The 17,670-nt window shown below is 46.3% G+C and overlaps 1 protein-coding gene across 1 annotated transcript in view; it reads left to right on the top strand.

The window, feature by feature from the left end:
• The window catches only part of LOC128705166 (organic cation transporter protein-like), a 131,413-nt gene extending 118,679 nt beyond the window's left edge, over positions 1–12,734 (top strand). The window contains exon 8 of the mRNA XM_070104238.1: positions 12,568–12,734. Within this exon, the coding sequence (XP_069960339.1) occupies positions 12,568–12,706 (139 nt within the window). The 3' untranslated portion in view covers positions 12,707–12,734. The remainder of the gene's footprint in view (positions 1–12,567) is intronic.
• The last annotated feature ends 4,936 nt before the right edge of the window (positions 12,735–17,670 follow it).

Genomic DNA, 17,670 nt, shown 5'->3' with positions numbered 1-17,670 from the left:
TCCCTAACAGCTATACAGAAGAGAAATGGTGCAAGAGGATCTCCTTGTTGGACACCCTCCGATGATGTGATTTCATGCTCTCCAAAGAGAAGCATTGATTCCTTGCTATACCCAGCTGAAACAAAAGGGAAGAGACCAGGGAAATGTTCTTGTACTGCTGATAATACCACGTCTCTTTTCAGGAGATTGAACGCATTCTTGAAATCTAATTTTACCACTGCATTGTCCTCAGGCAGGTTGTTGATATACGCCCTTGTTGCATGAACCGCTGCTTCACTTCCTTGAGAGACCCCAAAGCCAAGCTGGTTTGGTTGAAGCATCATGGCTGCCTGTGCACGAATACTTCGGACAGCAGCTTTGGATACGAGGCGGCGTAACGTGTTGCCTACTGAAATTGGCAGAATTCCTCCATCCTTCTTTTTAAGTGCACAAAGTGTTGCACCAAAAAAGAAAGGTCTAATTTCATCAGGAATCAGACCAGCCAAGGAATTGTTGACGAACCTTGTGATCTCTGAAAGCAGTGTCTCTGCAATTTCCCCAATAACTGGATTCACCATTTCCTTTAAATGCTATGGCCTTATTCCAGTGTAACCCCCAGCAGACCCAGATGGGAACGACATTATTGCTTTGTAAATGTCTGAGTCTTCCACAATCAATGGTTCCATAGTGGGGACAGAGGTGTTGGAACTGTTGGTGCCACTGGTTTCCCTGGCAGGGTGCTTTCCTCTAAGTGCTTCAGCCGTGTCAGCATCCCTGGGAGCAACTGTATCTTCACTGGTAATAATTCTGATTGCCCCCACTGTGTTGCCCTCTTCAATTTTCTTGCTCACTTGGACTCTGACTTTTTCACTGTCAGTAGAGTGAGTGGGGGTTCTGCCTCTCCCTTTTTTGTGTTGACGGGGAAGGCGAATGAGGTTATCAACTCTAGGAAAATCTCTTAAGGATTTAATTATCATTGAGGCTAGCCTCTTTCCCCTTCTTTCTGGCACAGCTAAGCAGACATTGCCAAAAAGTAGCAAGTTGTGCTATGCCTTGATGGTTGGTGGAGCATTTAAGATAGTGGAACCATCGTTTACTTTTTTCAGGAGGTCTGTAAGTTTCCCAGCTGCGTGTGGACGGGCTGCTTTGGGAATATGTGTGAGTGTTCCCGTACCTGTTGCTTTAATTGCTTCCAAGAGATTGTCTGATGAGATGAAATCTGTTGGAGTGGGTTCAGGTGCCTGAGGTGGCTCTGGATCATCACTTTCCACAGGAGGACATCCTGAACCAGGGCAACTACCGTGTTTGCGGAGGAAACCATTAGAGTTGAGACAACGAAGCTGTAAGCATGACCGACACTTGCCTCTCCTAGTATTGCCAGCCGTGCCATTTCCCTGGCTGCTTGCTTCCTCCTGATTTTCATCCATCTGCTAGACTAGACAATAGGAGTGGAATATGACATGCTGGGTGGGTATGGTGCATGGAAGGTAGTGAACTTGACCGTGGTGGCCTGGTGGAGTTTGAGGGGCTGGGAGGGGAAGGGGAAAACTTCCCCTGGGAATTAGGTGGGGGAGGCGCAGGTTGTTGAGTGGGGTTATCCCGGGGAGTACAATACACATGGACTTGCACACAATATGTTGTTCACACTGTCTTACAATACACATAACTTTATTTGTTTCCCATGTACACTATGAACAATGTGGGTATGGGCATTGCTGAACCAATGTGTTCACTCACCATCTAGTTACACATCCCACCCCCGTGACGTGGGTGTGCAAAAGAAGAAAATTAAAGTTGAATACAGGAAAGAGTAAGGTTATGAGGATAACAAAAAGATTAGGTGATGAAAGATTGAATATCAGATTGGAGGGAGAGAGTATGGAGGAGGTGAACGTATTCAGATATTTGGGAGTGGACGTGTCAGCGGATGGGTCCATGAAAGATGAGGTGAATCATAGAATTGATGAGGGAAAAAGAGTGAGTGGTGCACTTAGGAGTCTGTGGAGACAAAGAACTTTGTCCTTGGAGGCAAAGAGGGGAATGTATGAGAGTATAGTTTTACCAACGCTCTTATATGGGTGTGAAGCGTGGGTGATGAATGTTGCAGCGAGGAGAAGGCTGGAGGCAGTGGAGATGTCATGTCTGAGGGCAATGTGTGGTGTGAATATAATGCAGAGAATTCGTAGTTTGGAAGTTAGGAGGAGGTGCGGGATTACCAAAACTGTTGTCCAGAGGGCTGAGGAAGGGTTGTTGAGGTGGTTCGGACATTTAGAGAGAATGGAGCGAAACAGAATGACTTCAAGAGTGTATCAGTCTGTAGTGGAAGGAAGGCGGGGTAGGGGTCGGCCTAGGAAAGGTTGGAAGGAGGGGGTAAAGGAGGTTTTGTGTGCGAGGGGCTTGGACTTCCAGCAGGCATGCATGAGCATGTTTGATAGGAGTGAATGGAGACAAATGGTTTTTAATACTTGACGTGCTGTTGGAGTGTGAGCAAAGTAACATTTATGAAGGGATTCAGGGAAACCGGCAGGCCGGACTTGAGTCCTGGAGATGGGAAGTACAGTGCCTGCACTCTGAAGGAGGGGTGTTAATGTTGCAGTTTAAAAACTGTAGTGTAAACCACCCTTCTGGCAAGACAGTGATGGAGTGAATGATGGTGAAAGTTTTTCTTTTTCGGGCCACCCTGCCTTGGTGGGAATCGGCCAGTGTGATAATAAATAAATAAATATATATATATATATATATATATATATATATATATATATATATATATATATATATATATATATATATATATATATATATATATATATATATGTACTCACCTAGTTGTACTCACCTAGTTGAGGTTGCGGGGGTCGAGTCCGAGCTCCTGGCCCCGCCTCTTCACTGATCGCTACTAGGTCACTCTCCCTGAGCCGTGAGCTTTATCATACCTCTGCTTAAAGCTATGTATGGATCCTGCCTCCACTACATCGCTTCCCAAACTATTCCACTTACTGACTACTCTGTGGCTGAAGAAATACTTCCTAACATCCCTGTGATTCATCTGTGTCTTCAGCTTCCAACTGTGTCCCCTTGTTACTGTGTCCAATCTCTGGAACATCCTGTCTTTGTCCACCTTGTCAATTCCTCTCAGTATTTTGTATGTCGTTATCATGTCCCCCCTATCTCTCCTGTCCTCCAGTGTCGTCAGGTTGATTTCCCTTAACCTCTCCTCGTAGGACATACCTCTTAGCTCTGGGACTAGTCTTGTTGCAAACCTTTGCACTTTCTCTAGTTTCTTCACGTGCTTGGCTAGGTGTGTGTGTGTGTACTCACCTATTTGTACTCACCTATTTGTGGTTGCAGGGGTCGAGTCCTAGCTCCTGGCCCCGCCTCTTCACCGGTTGCTACTAGGCCCTCTCTCTCCCCGCTCCATGAGCTTTATCAAACCTCGTCTTAAAACTGTGTATGGTTCCTGCCTCCACTACGTCATTTTCTAGGCTATTCCACTGCCTTACAACTCTATGACTGAAGAAATACTTCCTACTATCTCTCTGACTCATTTGTGTCTTCAACTTCCAATTGTGGCCTCTTGTTTCTGTGTCCCCTCCCTGGAACATCCTGTCTTTGTCCACCTTGTCTATTCCACGCAGTATTTTATATGTCGTTATCATGTCTCCCCTGACCCTGTGTGTGTGTGTGTGTGTGTGTGTGTGTGTGTGTACTCACATAATTGTGGTTGAAGGGGTCAAGACTCAGCTCCTGGTCCCGCCTCCTCACTGAGTGCTACTGGGTAGTCTCTCTTCCTGCTCCATGAGTTTTATCATACCTCAACTTGAAGCTATGTATGGTTCCTGCTTCCACTACCTCACTTGCTAGGCTATTCCACTTCCTGACTACTCTATGACCGAAGAAATACTTCGTAACATCCCTTTGACTCATCTGGGTCTTCAGCTTCAAATTGTGACCCATTATTTCTGTGTACCCTCTCTGGAACATTCTGTCTTTGTCCACCTTGTGTATTCTACGCAGTATTTTGTATGTCGTTATCATATCTCCCCTAACCCTCTTGTACTCCAGTGTCTTGAGGCCGATTTCCCTTAACCTTTCTTCGTAGGACATTCCCCTCAGCTCTGGAACTAACCTTGTCGCAAACCTTTACACTTTCTCTAATTTCTTGACGTGCTTGATCAAGTGTGGGTTCCAGACAGGTGCTGCATACTCCAGTATGAGCCTGACGTGCACGGTGAACAGCGTCATGAACGATTCCTTACTAAGGAATCGGAACGCTATTCTCAGGTTTGCTAAGCACCCATATGCCGCTGGAGTTATCTAGTTGATGTGTGCTTCTGGAGACGTGCTCGGTATTATACTCACCCCAAGATCTTTCTCCTTGAGCAAGGTTTGCAGTCTTTGGCCACCTAGCCTATACTCTATCTATGGTCTTCTTTGCCCTTCCACGATCTTCATGACTTTGCATTTGGCGGGGTTAAATTCGAGAAGCCAGTTGCTGGACAAGGTGTCCAGCCTGTCCACGTCTCTTTGAAGTCCTACCTGATCCTAATCTGATTTAATTCTCCTCATTAACCTCACATCATCTGCAAACATGGACATTTCTGAGTCTAACCTTTCCATCATGTCATTCATATATTCCAGAAATAGCATTGGTCCTAGGACCGACCCCTGTGGGACCCCTCTCATCACAGGTGCCCACCATCATACCTCCTCACGTACCATGACCAGTTGTTGCCTCCCTGTCACATTCTCTGATCCATTGCAGTGTCCTTCCTGTTATTCACAACCTGATCCTCTAGCTTCTGCAGTAATCTCCTGTGAGGAACTGCATCGAAAGCCTTCTTGCAGTCCAAGAAGGCCTCTGTTAGTTTATTATAAAACTCCAGTAGGTTTGTGACACAGGATTTGCCTTCCAAAAGTCTGTGCTGGTTGGCGTTTATACTCTTGTTCCATTCCTGGTGCTCCACCGCTCTAGTCCTGACAATCTTCTCCATGACTTTGCATACTATACACGTCAGTGACACTGGTCTATAGTTTAGTGCCTCTTTTCTGTCTCCTTTTTTAAATATGGGTACTACATTTCTTGCCTTCCATACCTCAGGTAGTTACCCACTTTCAAGGGATGTGTTGAAGAATGCGGTTAGTGGCACACACAGCATTTCTGCTCCCTCTCTAGGGACCAATGGGGAATGTTGTCTGGCCAGTTGTGTGTATGTCATCCAACACTTGTTGGTATATTTCTTTTTGGCGCCCCCCTCTGTTCTGTCCACCCAGAGGTCTTCCAGTCTCCACTATAAATACTTCCTTAACTCTCATGTTGAGCTCCTCACATACCTCTTGATCGCTTCTGGTGAATTCCCCATCTTCTTTCCTCAGCCTGATCACCTGGTCTTTGACTGTTGTCTTCCACCTAATGTGGCTATACAACACTTTTGGGTCAGACTTGGCTTTCGATGCTGTGTCATTTTCATACTGTTGCTGGACCTCCCACCTTATCTGTGCATACTCGTTTCTGGCTCTTCGACTAATCTCTTTATTTTTCTGGGTCCTTTACCTCCTGTACCTTTTTCATTTTCTGGTGCACTTATTTTTTGCCTCCCTACACCTTCGAGTAAACCATGGACTCGCTTTGGTCTTATTTCTATTGTCCTTGGGAACTAACCTTTCCTCTGCCTCCCTGCATTTTGTTGTTACTTATTCGATCATTTCATTTACTGACTTTCCTGCCAATTCTGTCCCACTGAACATCCTGCAAGAAGCTCCTTATACCTCTGTATTCCCCCCTTTTATAGTTTGGCTTTTCCCATCCAACTCCTGTTACCCTTTCCATTTGTAACTCTAATTTGTATTCAAAACACAGAACCATATGATCACTAGCTCCAAGGGGCCTCTCATTTGTGTTGTCCTCAATGACTGAACTACTCTGGGTAAACACAAGGTCCAGTCTTGCTGGTTCCTTCTCCCCTCTCTCTCTCCGGTAGTGTCCTTAACATGTTGTTGCATGAGGTTTTCCAGTACCACATCCATCAACTTGGGTCTCCATGTTTCGGTACCCCTGTGTGGCTCCAGGTTTTACCAGTCATTCTCACTGTAGTTGAAATCGCCCATAACCAGTAACTTTGCTCGAGTGAGCTCTTCTTGCCACCTCGGCCAGTGTGCCCACCTTTGCTCTGTTGCTCTCTTCATATTCCTCTCTTGGCCTCCTGCAGTTCTTTGATGGACTATACATCACTGCAATGACTATCTTATGTTCCCCAGACTGAAGTGTACCTACTATGTAATCCCTTCCTCCAATCTCGTCCATGCCTTCAAAATTCCTCGAATCTCCATCGGTTTTTTATGAGCAGTGCAACCCCTCCTTCCGTTCTGCTCCATCTATCTTTCCTCAGAATCTTATATCCTGGTGGGAAGATTGCATATGTTATTGTTTCTGTGAGTTTCGTTTCTGTGACTGCTATGATGTCTGGGGACTTTTCATTGATTCTTTCATGCCACTCATATTTATTCTTCATTCCATCCGCATTTGTGTACCAAACTTTCAACTTCTTTTGTAAAACTGTGATCCTGGGAGAAGATTGGGCTTGGGGGATTGGGAACCCTGGTGGGGGCCTACAGGGGGTTGCTGTGGGGTGGGAGAAGAGTTCCCATAGGGGTTTCTGTACGGATGGGGACAGAGGGATCAGTGAATAAGTGTGAGTTTAGATTGTTCAGTTGCCTTGGGGTTGTCTCGGTTGGAGTCCTTCTGCAGGTGTTTCTAGAGGGTGTGTTTACCCTTCCACCTGAGTCTGGGTTCGTCTGCTCATCTTTGTCATTTTCCTCTTGTGTTCTGTCTCTATTGAGGTACACTCTCTGGTGCTCTTGTTTGTCTCTCAATCGTGCTTTCTCCTGCAGAATCATGGTTCGAATTGATTCTGCCCTGAAAATTGCTTTGAAAAGCCTTTTCCATCCCCTTGCAAACCACCCAATTCTCCAAAAATTTGCCACCTGGGTCATGTTGCCCTCACCTGTTGCTTTCATGATACAGTCAATCATTTTTTTCTCCTCCTGTTTTCTTTCATCGTAGGTTTCCCCATCAACTTCCTGGAGCCCATAGACGAAAACTGATATCGCACTTTTGTCCTCCCACTGTCTCCCATTGCATCCTCTGAGGTGTGTGTGTATTAGTGCGTGTATGAGTGCATGTATGTGTACGTGTGTGTGTGTGTTTGTGTGAGTGTGTATGTGTGTGAGTGTGTGTGTGTGTGCATGTGTGTGTTTGAGTACTCACCTATTTGTGCTCACCTAATTGTGGTTGCAGGGGTTGAGACTCAGCTCCTGGCCCCGCCTCTTCACTGACTGCTACTGGGTCCTCCCTCTCCCTGCTCCATGAGTTTTGTCATACCTCGTCTTTAAACTATATATGGTTCCTGCCTTCACTACATCTTTTGCCAGAGTATTCAACTTCCTAACAACTCTGTGGCTGAAGACATGCTTCCTAACATCTCTTTAACTCATCTGAGTCTTCAGCTTACAATTGTGGCCCCTTGTTTCTGTGTCTCATCTCTGGAACATCCGGTCTCTGTCCACCTTGTTCTTCCATGCAGTATTTTGTATGTCGTTATCATGTTTTCCCCTGAACCTCCTGTCCTCCAGTGTCTTCAGGCCGATTTCCCTTAACCTCTCTTTGTAGGACATTCCCCTTAGCTCTGGAACCAGCCTTGTTGCAAACCTTTGCACTTTCTCTAATTTCTTTACGTGTTTGACCATGTGTGGGTTCCAAACTGGTGCTGCGTACTCCAGTATGGGCGTGGAGTACATATTGTATAAAGTCTTGAACGATTCCTTACTGAGGTACAGGAATGCTATTCTCAGGTTTGCCAGGTGCCTATATGCCAGAGCAGTTGTCTGGTTTATATGTGCTTCTGGTGACGTACTCGGTATTATACTCACCCCTAGATAATTTTCCTTGAGCGAGGTTTGCAGTCTTTGGCCTCCTAGCCTATACTCTGTCTGAGGTCTTCTTTTACCTTCTCTGATCTTCGTGACTTTGTATTTGGTGGGGTTAAATTCTAGTAGCCACTTGCTGGACTACACATCCAGCCTGTCCAGGTCTCTTTGTAGACCTCTCTGGTCTATGTCTGATTTAATTCACTTCATTACATAAGAACATAAGAAAGGAGGAACACTGCAGCAGGCCTGTTGGCCCATACTAGGCAGGTCCTTCACAGATCCATCCCACTAATAGAATATTTGGCTTAATAAGAACATAAGAACATAAATAAGGAACACTGCAATAGTCCAAGAAAATGCAATCAACCCACCCATCCCTCTCATTTCTTATTTCAGTTACCTTGTCATAAAACTCTAGTAGGTTTGTGACACAGGATTTGCCTTCCATGAATCTGTGCTGGCTATCGTTTATAACCTTGTTCCGCTCCAGGTGCTCCACGACTCTCCTTCTGATAATCTCCATGACATTGCATACTATACACGTCAGCAACACTGGTCTATAGTTTAATGCTTCCTTTCTGTCTCCTTTCTTCAACATGGGGACTACATTTACCATCTTCCATACCTCATGTAGTTGCCCAGTTTCAAGGAATGTGTTGAAGATTGTGGTTAGTAGCACACACAGTGTCTCTGCTCCCTCTCTAAGGACCCACGGGAAGATGTCCATTCCTACCGCCTTTGAGGTATCAATGTCACTTAGGAGCTTCTTCACCTCCTCCTCAGTTGTATGTATTTCATCCAACACTTGTTGGTACATCCCTTGTTGGTGTACCCCACTGTTTTCTCTTCCCAGTGTCCCTTCACCCTTTGAAGCTCATGTTGAGCTCCTCACATACCTTTTGATTGCTTCTTTTGAGTTCCCCACCTTCTTTCCTCAGCCTGATCACCTGGTCTTTGACTGTTGTCTTCCTCCTAATGTGGCTATACAGCATTTCCAGGTCAGACTTGACTTTCGATGCTATGACATTTTCGTACTGTCACTGGGCCTCCTTTCTTATCTGTGCATACTCGTTTCTGGCTCCTCGACTAATCTCTTTATTTTCCTTTGTCCTTTGCTTCTTATACCTTTTCCATTCTCTGGTGCACTTAGTCTTTGCCTCCCTACACCTTCGGGTAAATCAAGGACTCGCTTTGGTCTTCCCATTATTATAATTGCCCTTGGGAACAAACCTTTCCTCTGCCTCATTGCATTTTGTTGTTACATATTTCGTCATCTCGTTTATTGATTTTCTACCAGTCCTCTGTCCCACTGAATCTCATGCAGGGAGTTCCTCTTGCCTGTGTAGTCCCCCTTTTTATAGTTTAGCTTTTCCCATTCAATTCCTGTTACCCTCTCCACTTGTAATTCTACTATATAGTCAAAACTCAGAACCATGTGATCACTAGCTCCAAAGGGCATCTCAATGTCTGTACTGCTCAGGGTGAACACAAGGTCCAGTCTTGCTGGTTCCTCCTCCCCTCTCTCTCTGGGAGTGTCCCTGACGTGTTGATGCATGAGTTTTTCCAGTACCACGTACATTTTCTTGGCTCTCCATGTCTCAGGACCCACATGTGGCTCCAGGTTTTCCCAGTCAATCTCGCTGTGGTTGATATCACCAATAACCAGTAACTTTGATCTGCTCGAGTGAGCTCTTCTTGCCACCTCTGCCAGTGTGTCCACCATCTCTCTGTTGTTCTTTTCGTATTCCTCTCATGGCCTCCTGCAGTTCTGTTGTGGGTTATACATCACTCCAATGACTACTTTGTTCCCCAGACTGAATTGTACCTACTATGTAGTCCCTTTCTCCAATCTCGTCCATACATTCCATTTCCTCAAATCCCCATCGGTTTTTTATGAGCGGTGCAACCTCTCCTCCCCCTCTTCTGCTTTCTTTCCTCAGGAGCTGATATCCCGGTGTGAATATTACGTCTGTTATTGTCTCAGTGAGTTTCGTTTCTCTGACTGCTATGATGTCTGGGGGATTTCTCATTGATTCTTTCACGCCACTATTCATGTTTATTCGTTATTCCGTCCACGTTTGTGTGTGTGCGTGCGTGTACTCACCTAATTGTACTCACCTAATTGTGGTTGCAGGGGTCGAGACTCAGCTCCTGGCCCCGCCTCTTCACTGATCGTTACTGGGTCCTCTCCCTCTATGCTTCCTGAGCATTGTCATATCTCTTCTTAAAACTATGTATGGTTCCTGCCTCCACTACTTCACTTGCTAGGCTATTCCACTTCCTGACGACTCTATGACTGAAGAAATACTTCCTGACGTCCCTGTGGCTCGTCTGAGTCTTCAGCTTCCAATTGTGACCCCTTGTTTCTGTGTCCCCTCTCTGGAACATCCTGTGTCTGTCCACCTTGTCTATTCCCTGCAGTATCTTGTATGTCGTTATCATGTCTCCCCTGACCCTTCTATCCTCCAGTGTCGTCAGTCCGATTTCCCTCAACCTTTCCTCGTACGACATTCCCTTGAGCTCTGGAACTAGCCTTGTTGCAAACCTTTGTACTTTCTCTAACTTCTTGACGTGCTTGACCAGGTGTGGGTTCCAGACTGTTGCTGCATACTCCAGTATGGGCCTAACATACACAGTGTACAGTGTCTTGAACGATTCCTTATTAAGGTATCGGAACGCTATTCTCAGGTTTGCCAGGCGCCCGTATGCTGCAGCCATTATTTGGTTGATGTGTGCCTCCGGTGACGTGCTCGGTGTTATGGTCACCCCAAGATCTTTCTCCCTGATTGAGGCCTGTAGTCTTTGTCCACCTAGCCTATACTCTGTCTGCGGTCTTCTTTGCCCCTCCCCAATCTTAATGACTGCATTTGGCAGGATTGAATTCGAGAAGCAAGTTTCTGGACCACGTTTCCAGCCTGTCAGCCTGTCAGCCAGCAGCAACAGCCTGGTTGATCAGGGGCTGATCCACTAGGAGGCCTGGTCACAGACCGGGCCGCGGGGGCGTTGACCCCCGAAACTCTCTCCAGGTAAACTCCAGGTGTCCAGGTCTTTTTGCAGTCCTGCCTCATCCTCATCCGATTTAATTCTTCTCATCAGCTTCACATCATCTGCGAATAGGGACACTTCAGAGTCTTTTCCTTCAATCATGTCGTTCGCATATATCAAAAATAGCACTGGTCCTAGAACTGACCCCTGTGGGACCCCGCTCATCACAGGCGCCCACTATGATACCTCTTCACGTACCATGACTCGTTGTTACCTCCCTGTCAGGTATTCCCTGATCCATTGCAGTGCCCTCCCTGTTATATGCGCCAGATCCTCCACCTTCTGCACTAATCTCTTGCGAGGAACTGTCAAAGGCCTTCCTGCAGTCCAGGAAAATGCAATCAACCCACCCCTCTCTCTCTCTCTCTTATCTTACTTATGTTACCTTGTCATAAAACTCCAGGAGGTTTGTGACACAGGATTCGCCTTCCATGATCCCATGTTGGTTTTCATTTATAATCTTGTTCCGTTCCAGGTGTTCCACCACTCTCCTCCTGATAATCTTCTCCATGACTTTGCACACTATACATGTCAGAGACACAGGTCTGTAGTTTAGTGCCTCGTTTCTGTTTCCTTTCTTAAATATGGGGACTACATTTGCTGTCTTCCGTTTCTCAGGTAGTTGCCCAGTTTCAAGGGATGTGTTGAAGATTGTGGTTAGAGGCACTCACAGCATCTCTGCTCCTTCTCTAAGGACCCATGGGGAGTTGTTGTGCGGTCCCATCGCCTTTGAGGTGTCAAGGTCACTTAGCAGCTTGTGCACCTCCTCCTCCGTTGTTCGTATGTCATCCAACACTTGTTGGCATATTCCCTCTTTATGTTCCCTTCTGTGCTGTCTTCCCAGAGCCCTTCATGTCTCTACTGTAAAAACTTCCTTAAATCTCCTGTTTATCTCCTCACATACCTCCCGATCATTTCTTGTGATTTCTCCACCTTCTGTCCTCAATCTGATCACCTGGTCTTTGACTGTAGTCTTCCTCCTGATGTGGCTATACAACAGTTTCGGGTCATTCTTGACTTTCGATGCTATGTTATTCTCATACTGTCGTTGGGCCTCCCTCTTTACCTGTGCATACTCGTTCCTGGCTCTGGTACTGATCTCCCTAATTTCATCTGTTCTGTGCCTTCTGTACTTTTTCCATTCTCTATTGCACTTTGTTTTTGCCTCCTTACACCGTCGGGTAAACCAGGGGCTCGTTCTGGTCTTCCAATTGTTTCTGTTGCACTTGGGAATAAACCTTTTCACTGCCTCCTTGCATTTTGTTGTTACATAGTCTATCATTTCATTTACTGGCTTTCCTGCCAGTTCTCTGTCCCACGGAACCTCCTGCAGGAAGTTCCTCAAACCTATGTGTGTGTGCGTGTGTGTGTGTGTATGTATGTGTGTGTGTGTGTGTGTGTGTGTGTGTGTGTGTGTGTGTGTGTGTGTGTGTGTGTGTGTGTGTGTGTGTGTGTGTGTGTGTGTGTGTGTGTGTGTGTGTGTGTGTGTGTGTGTGTCGGTGTGTCTTAATTATCATATAGAGGTGTGAGTGTCCTAGAGACTAAACTTGTTTACCACCCCACCTCTTCAATAGTCCAGGTTCTGAGTCAACATAACAATTACGATGTGTTTGACAGGGTTGTCTGCGCTCTGGTGTTCTATGGACTATCCTCCAACACTACCAGTTTGGGTGGCAATATCTTTGTAGATTTCATCTCCACAATGCTGGTTGAGATTCCATCACTCATCTTCACCTTTCTGGTTCTTGACAGGTAAGATCATCATTCATGGGTGAGGCTGCAGGTAACATCATCATTCATGGGTGAGGCTGCAGGTAACATCATCATTCATGGGTGAGGCTGCAGGTAACATTATCATTCATGGGTGAGGCTGCAGGTAACATCATCATTCATGGTGAGGCTGCAGGTAACATCATAATTCATGGGTAAGGCTGCAGGTAACATCATCATTCATGGGTGAAGCTGCAGGTAACATCATCATTCATGGGTGAGGCTGCAGGTAACATCATAATTCATGGGTGAGGCTGCAGGTAACATCATCATTCATGGGTGAGGCTGCAGGTAACATCATCATTCATGGGTGAGGCTGCAGGTAACATCATCATTCATGGGTGAGGCTGCAGGTAACATTATCATTCATGGGTGAGGCTGCAGGTAACATCATCATTCATGGGTGAGGCTGCAGGTAACATCATAATTCATGGGTGAGGCTGCAGGTAACATCATCATTCATGGGTGAGGCTGCAGGTAACATCATCATTCATGGGTGAGGCTGCAGGTAACATCATCATTCATGGGTGAGGCTGCAGGTAACATTATCATTCATGGGTGAGGCTGCAGGTAACATTATCATTCATGGGTGAGGCTGCAGGAAAGATCATCGTTCATGGGTGAGGCTGCAGGTAACATCATCGTTCATGGGTGAGGCTGCAGGTAACATCATCATTCATGGGTGAGGCTGCAGGTAACATCATCATTCATGGGTGAGGCTGCAGGTAACATCATCGTTCATGGGTGAGGCTGCAGGTAACATCATAATTCATGGGTGAGGCTGCAGGTAACATCATCATTCATGGGTGAGGCTGCAGGTAACATCATAATTCATGGGTGAGGCTGCAGGTAACATCATCATTCATGGGTGAGGCTGCAGGTAACATCATAATTCATGGGTGAGGCTGCAGGTAACATCATCATTCATGGGTGAGGCTGCAGGTAACATCATCATTCGAGGGTGAGGCTGCAGGTAACATCATTCATGGGTGAGGCTGCAGGTAACATCATCATTCATGGGTGAGGCTGCAAGTAACATCATCGTTCATGGGTGAGGCTGCAGGTAACATTATCATTCATGGGTGAGGCTGCAGGTAACATTATCATTCATGGGTGAGGCTGCAGGTAACATCATCATTCGTGGGTGAGGCTGCAGGTAACATCATTCATGGGTGAGGCTGCAGGTAACATCATCATTCATGCGTGAGGCTGCAAGTAACATCATCGTTCATGGGTGAGGCTCCAGGTAACATTATCATTCATGGGTGAGGCTGCAGGTAACATCATCATTCATGGGTGAGGCTGCAGGTAACATCATCATTCGTGGGTGAGGCTGCAGGTAACATCATTCATGGGTGAGGCTGCAGGTAACATCATCATTCATGGGTGAGGCTGCAAGTAACATCATCGTTCATGGGTGAGGCTGCAGGTAACATTATCATTCATGGGTGAGGCTGCAGGTAACATTATCATTCATGGGTGAGGCTGCAGGTAACATCATCATTCATGGGTGAGGCTGCAGGTAACATCATAATTCATGGGTGAGGCTGCAGGTAACATCATAATTCATAGGTGAGGCTGCAGGTAACATCATAATTCATGGGTGAGGCTGCAGGTAACATCATAATTCATGGGTGAGGCTGCAGGTAACATCATAATTCATAGGTGAGGCTGCAGGTAACATCATAATTCATAGGTGAGGCTGCAGGTAACATCATAATTCATGGGTGAGGCTGCAGGTAACATCATCGTTCATGGGCGAGGCTGCAGGTAACATCATCATTCATGGGCGAGGCTGCAGGTAACATCATAATTCATGGGTGAGGCTGCAGGTAACTTCATCATTCATGGGTGAGGCTGCAGGTGGCATCATCATTCATGGGTGAGGCTGCAGGTAACATCATCATTAATGGGTGAGGCTGCAGGTAACATCATAATTCATGGGTGAGGCTGCAGGTGGCATCATCATTCATGGGTGAGGCTGCAGGTAACATCATCATTCATGGGTGAGGCTGCAGGTAACATCATCATTCATGGGTGAGGCTGCAGGTAACATCATCATTCATGGGTGAGGCTGCAGGTAACATCATCATACATGGGTGAGGCTGCAGGTAACATCATCATTAATGGGTGAGGCTGCAGGTAACATCATCATTCATGGGTGAGGCTGTAGGTAACATCATCATTCATGGGTGAGGCTGCAGGTAACATCATTCATGGGTGAGGCTCAAGGTAACATCATCATTCATGGGTGACGCTGCAGGTAACATCATCATTCATGGGTAAGGCTGCAGGTAACATCATCATTCATGGGTGAGGCTGCAGGTAACATCATCATTCATGGGTGAGGCTGCAGGTAACATCATCGTTCATGGGTGAGGCTGCAGGTAACATCATCATTCATGGGTGAGGCAGGTAACATCATCATTCATGGGTGAGGCTGCAGGTAACATCATCATTCATGGGTGAGGCTGCAGGTAACATCATCATTCATGGGTGAGGCTGCAGGTAACATCATCATTCATGGGTGAGGCTGCAGGTAACATCATCATTCATGGGTGAGGCTGCAGGTAACATCATCATTCATGGGTGAGGCTGCAGGTAACATCATCATTCATGGGTGAGGCTGCAGGTAACATCATCATTCATGGGTGAGGCTGCAGGTAACATCATCATTAATGGGTGAGGCATAACATCATAATTCATGGGTGAGGCTGCAGGTAACATCATCATTCATGGGTGAGGCTGCAGGTAACATCATCATTCATGGGTGAGGCTGCAGGTAACATCATCATTCATGGGTGAGGCTGCAGGTAACATCATCATTCATGGGTGAGGCTGCAGGTAACATCATCATTCATGGGTGAGGCTGCAGGTAACATCATAATTCATGGGTGAGGCTGCAGGTAACATCATAATTAATGGGTGAGGCTGCAGGTGGCATCATCATTCATGGGTGAGGCTGCAGGTAACATCATCATTAATGGGTGAGGCTGCAGGTAACATCATAATTCATGGGTGAGGCTGCAGGTAACATCATCATTCATGGGTGAGGCTGCAGGTAACATCATCATTCATGGGTGAGGCTGCAGGTAACATCATCATTCATGGGTGAGGCTGCAGGTAACATCATCATTCATGGGTGAGGCTGCAGGTAACATCATAATTCATGGGTGAGGCTGCAGGTGGCATCATCATTCATGGGTGAGGCTGCAGGTAACATCATCATTAATGGGTGAGGCTGCAGGTAACATCATAATTCATGGGTGAGGCTGCAGGTAACATCATCATTCATGGGTGAGGCTGCAGGTAACATCATCATTCATGGGTGAGGCTGCAGGTAACATCATCATTCATGGGTGAGGCTGCAGGTAACATCATCATTCATGGGTGAGGCTGCAGGTAACATCATCATTCATGGGTGAGGCTGCAGGTAACATCATCATTCATGGGTGAGGCTGCAGGTAACATCATCATTCATGGGTGAGGCTGCAGGTAACATCATAATTCATGGGTGAGGCTGCAGGTAACATCATATGGGTGAGGCTGCAGGTAACATCATCATTCATGGGTGAGGCTGCAGGTAACATCATCATTCATTGAGGCATGGGTGAGGCTGCAGGTAACATCATCATTCATGGGTGAGGCTGCAGGTAACATCATCATTCATGGGTGAGGCTGCAGGTAACATCATCATTCATGGGTGAGGCTGCAGGTAACATCATCATTCATGGGTGAGGCTGCAGGTAACATCATAATTCATGGGTGAGGCTGCAGGTAACATCATCATTCATGGGTGAGGCTGCAGGTAACATCATCATTCATGGGTGAGGCTGCAGGTAACATCATAATTCATGGGTGAGGCTGCAGGTAACATCATAATTCATGGGTGAGGCTGCAGGTAACATCATAATTCATGGGTGAGGCTGCAGGTAACATCATAATTCATGGGTGAGGCTGCAGGTAACATCATAATTCATGGGTGAGGCTGCAGGTAACATCATAATTCATGGGTGAGGCTGCAGGTAACATCATAATTCATGGGTGAGGCTGCAGGTAACATCATATTTCATGGGTGAGGCTGCAGGTAACATCATAATTCATGGGTGAGGCTGCAGGTAACATCATATTTCATGGGTGAGGCCGCAGGTAACATCATATTTCATGGGTGAGGCTGCAGGTAACATCATAATTCATGGGTGAGGCTGGAGGTAACATCATTCATGGGAGAGGCTGCAGGTAACATCATAATTCATGGGTGAGGCTGCAGGTAACATCATCATTCATGGGTGAGGCTGCAGGTAACATCATCATTCATGGGTGAGGCTGCAGGTAACATCATCATTCATGGGTGAGGCTGCAGGTAACATCATTCATGGGTGAGGCTGCAGGTAACATCATTCATGGGTGAGGCTGCAGGTAACATCATCATTCATGGGTGAGGCTGCAGGTAACATCATCATTCATGGGTGAGGCTGCAGGTAACATCATAATTCATGGGTGAGGCTGCAGGTAACATCATCATTCATGGGTGAGGCTGGAGGTAACATCATCATTCATGGGTGAGGCTGCAGGTAACATCATAATTCATGGGTGAGGCTGCAGGTAATATCATAATTCATGGGTGAGGCTGCAGGTAACATCATCATTCATGGGTGAGGCTGCAGGTAACATCATAATTCATGGGTGAGGCTGCAGGTAACATCATAATTCATGGGTGAAGCTGCAGGTAACATCATAATTCATGGGTGAGGCTGCAGGTAACATCATCATTCATGGGTGAGGCTGCAGGTAACATCATAATTCATGGGTGAGGCTGCAGGTAACATCATAATTCATGGGTGAGGCTGCAGGTAACATCATAATTCATGGGTGAGGCTGCAGGTAACATCATCATTCATGGGTGAGGCTGCAGGTAACATCATAATTCATGGGTGAGGCTGCAGGTAA

The sequence above is a fragment of the Cherax quadricarinatus genome, chromosome 89 (assembly GCF_038502225.1).
Source record: "Cherax quadricarinatus isolate ZL_2023a chromosome 89, ASM3850222v1, whole genome shotgun sequence".
NCBI classification, from domain to species: domain Eukaryota; kingdom Metazoa; phylum Arthropoda; class Malacostraca; order Decapoda; family Parastacidae; genus Cherax; species Cherax quadricarinatus.
This window is presented reverse-complemented; position numbering and strand designations above follow the sequence as displayed.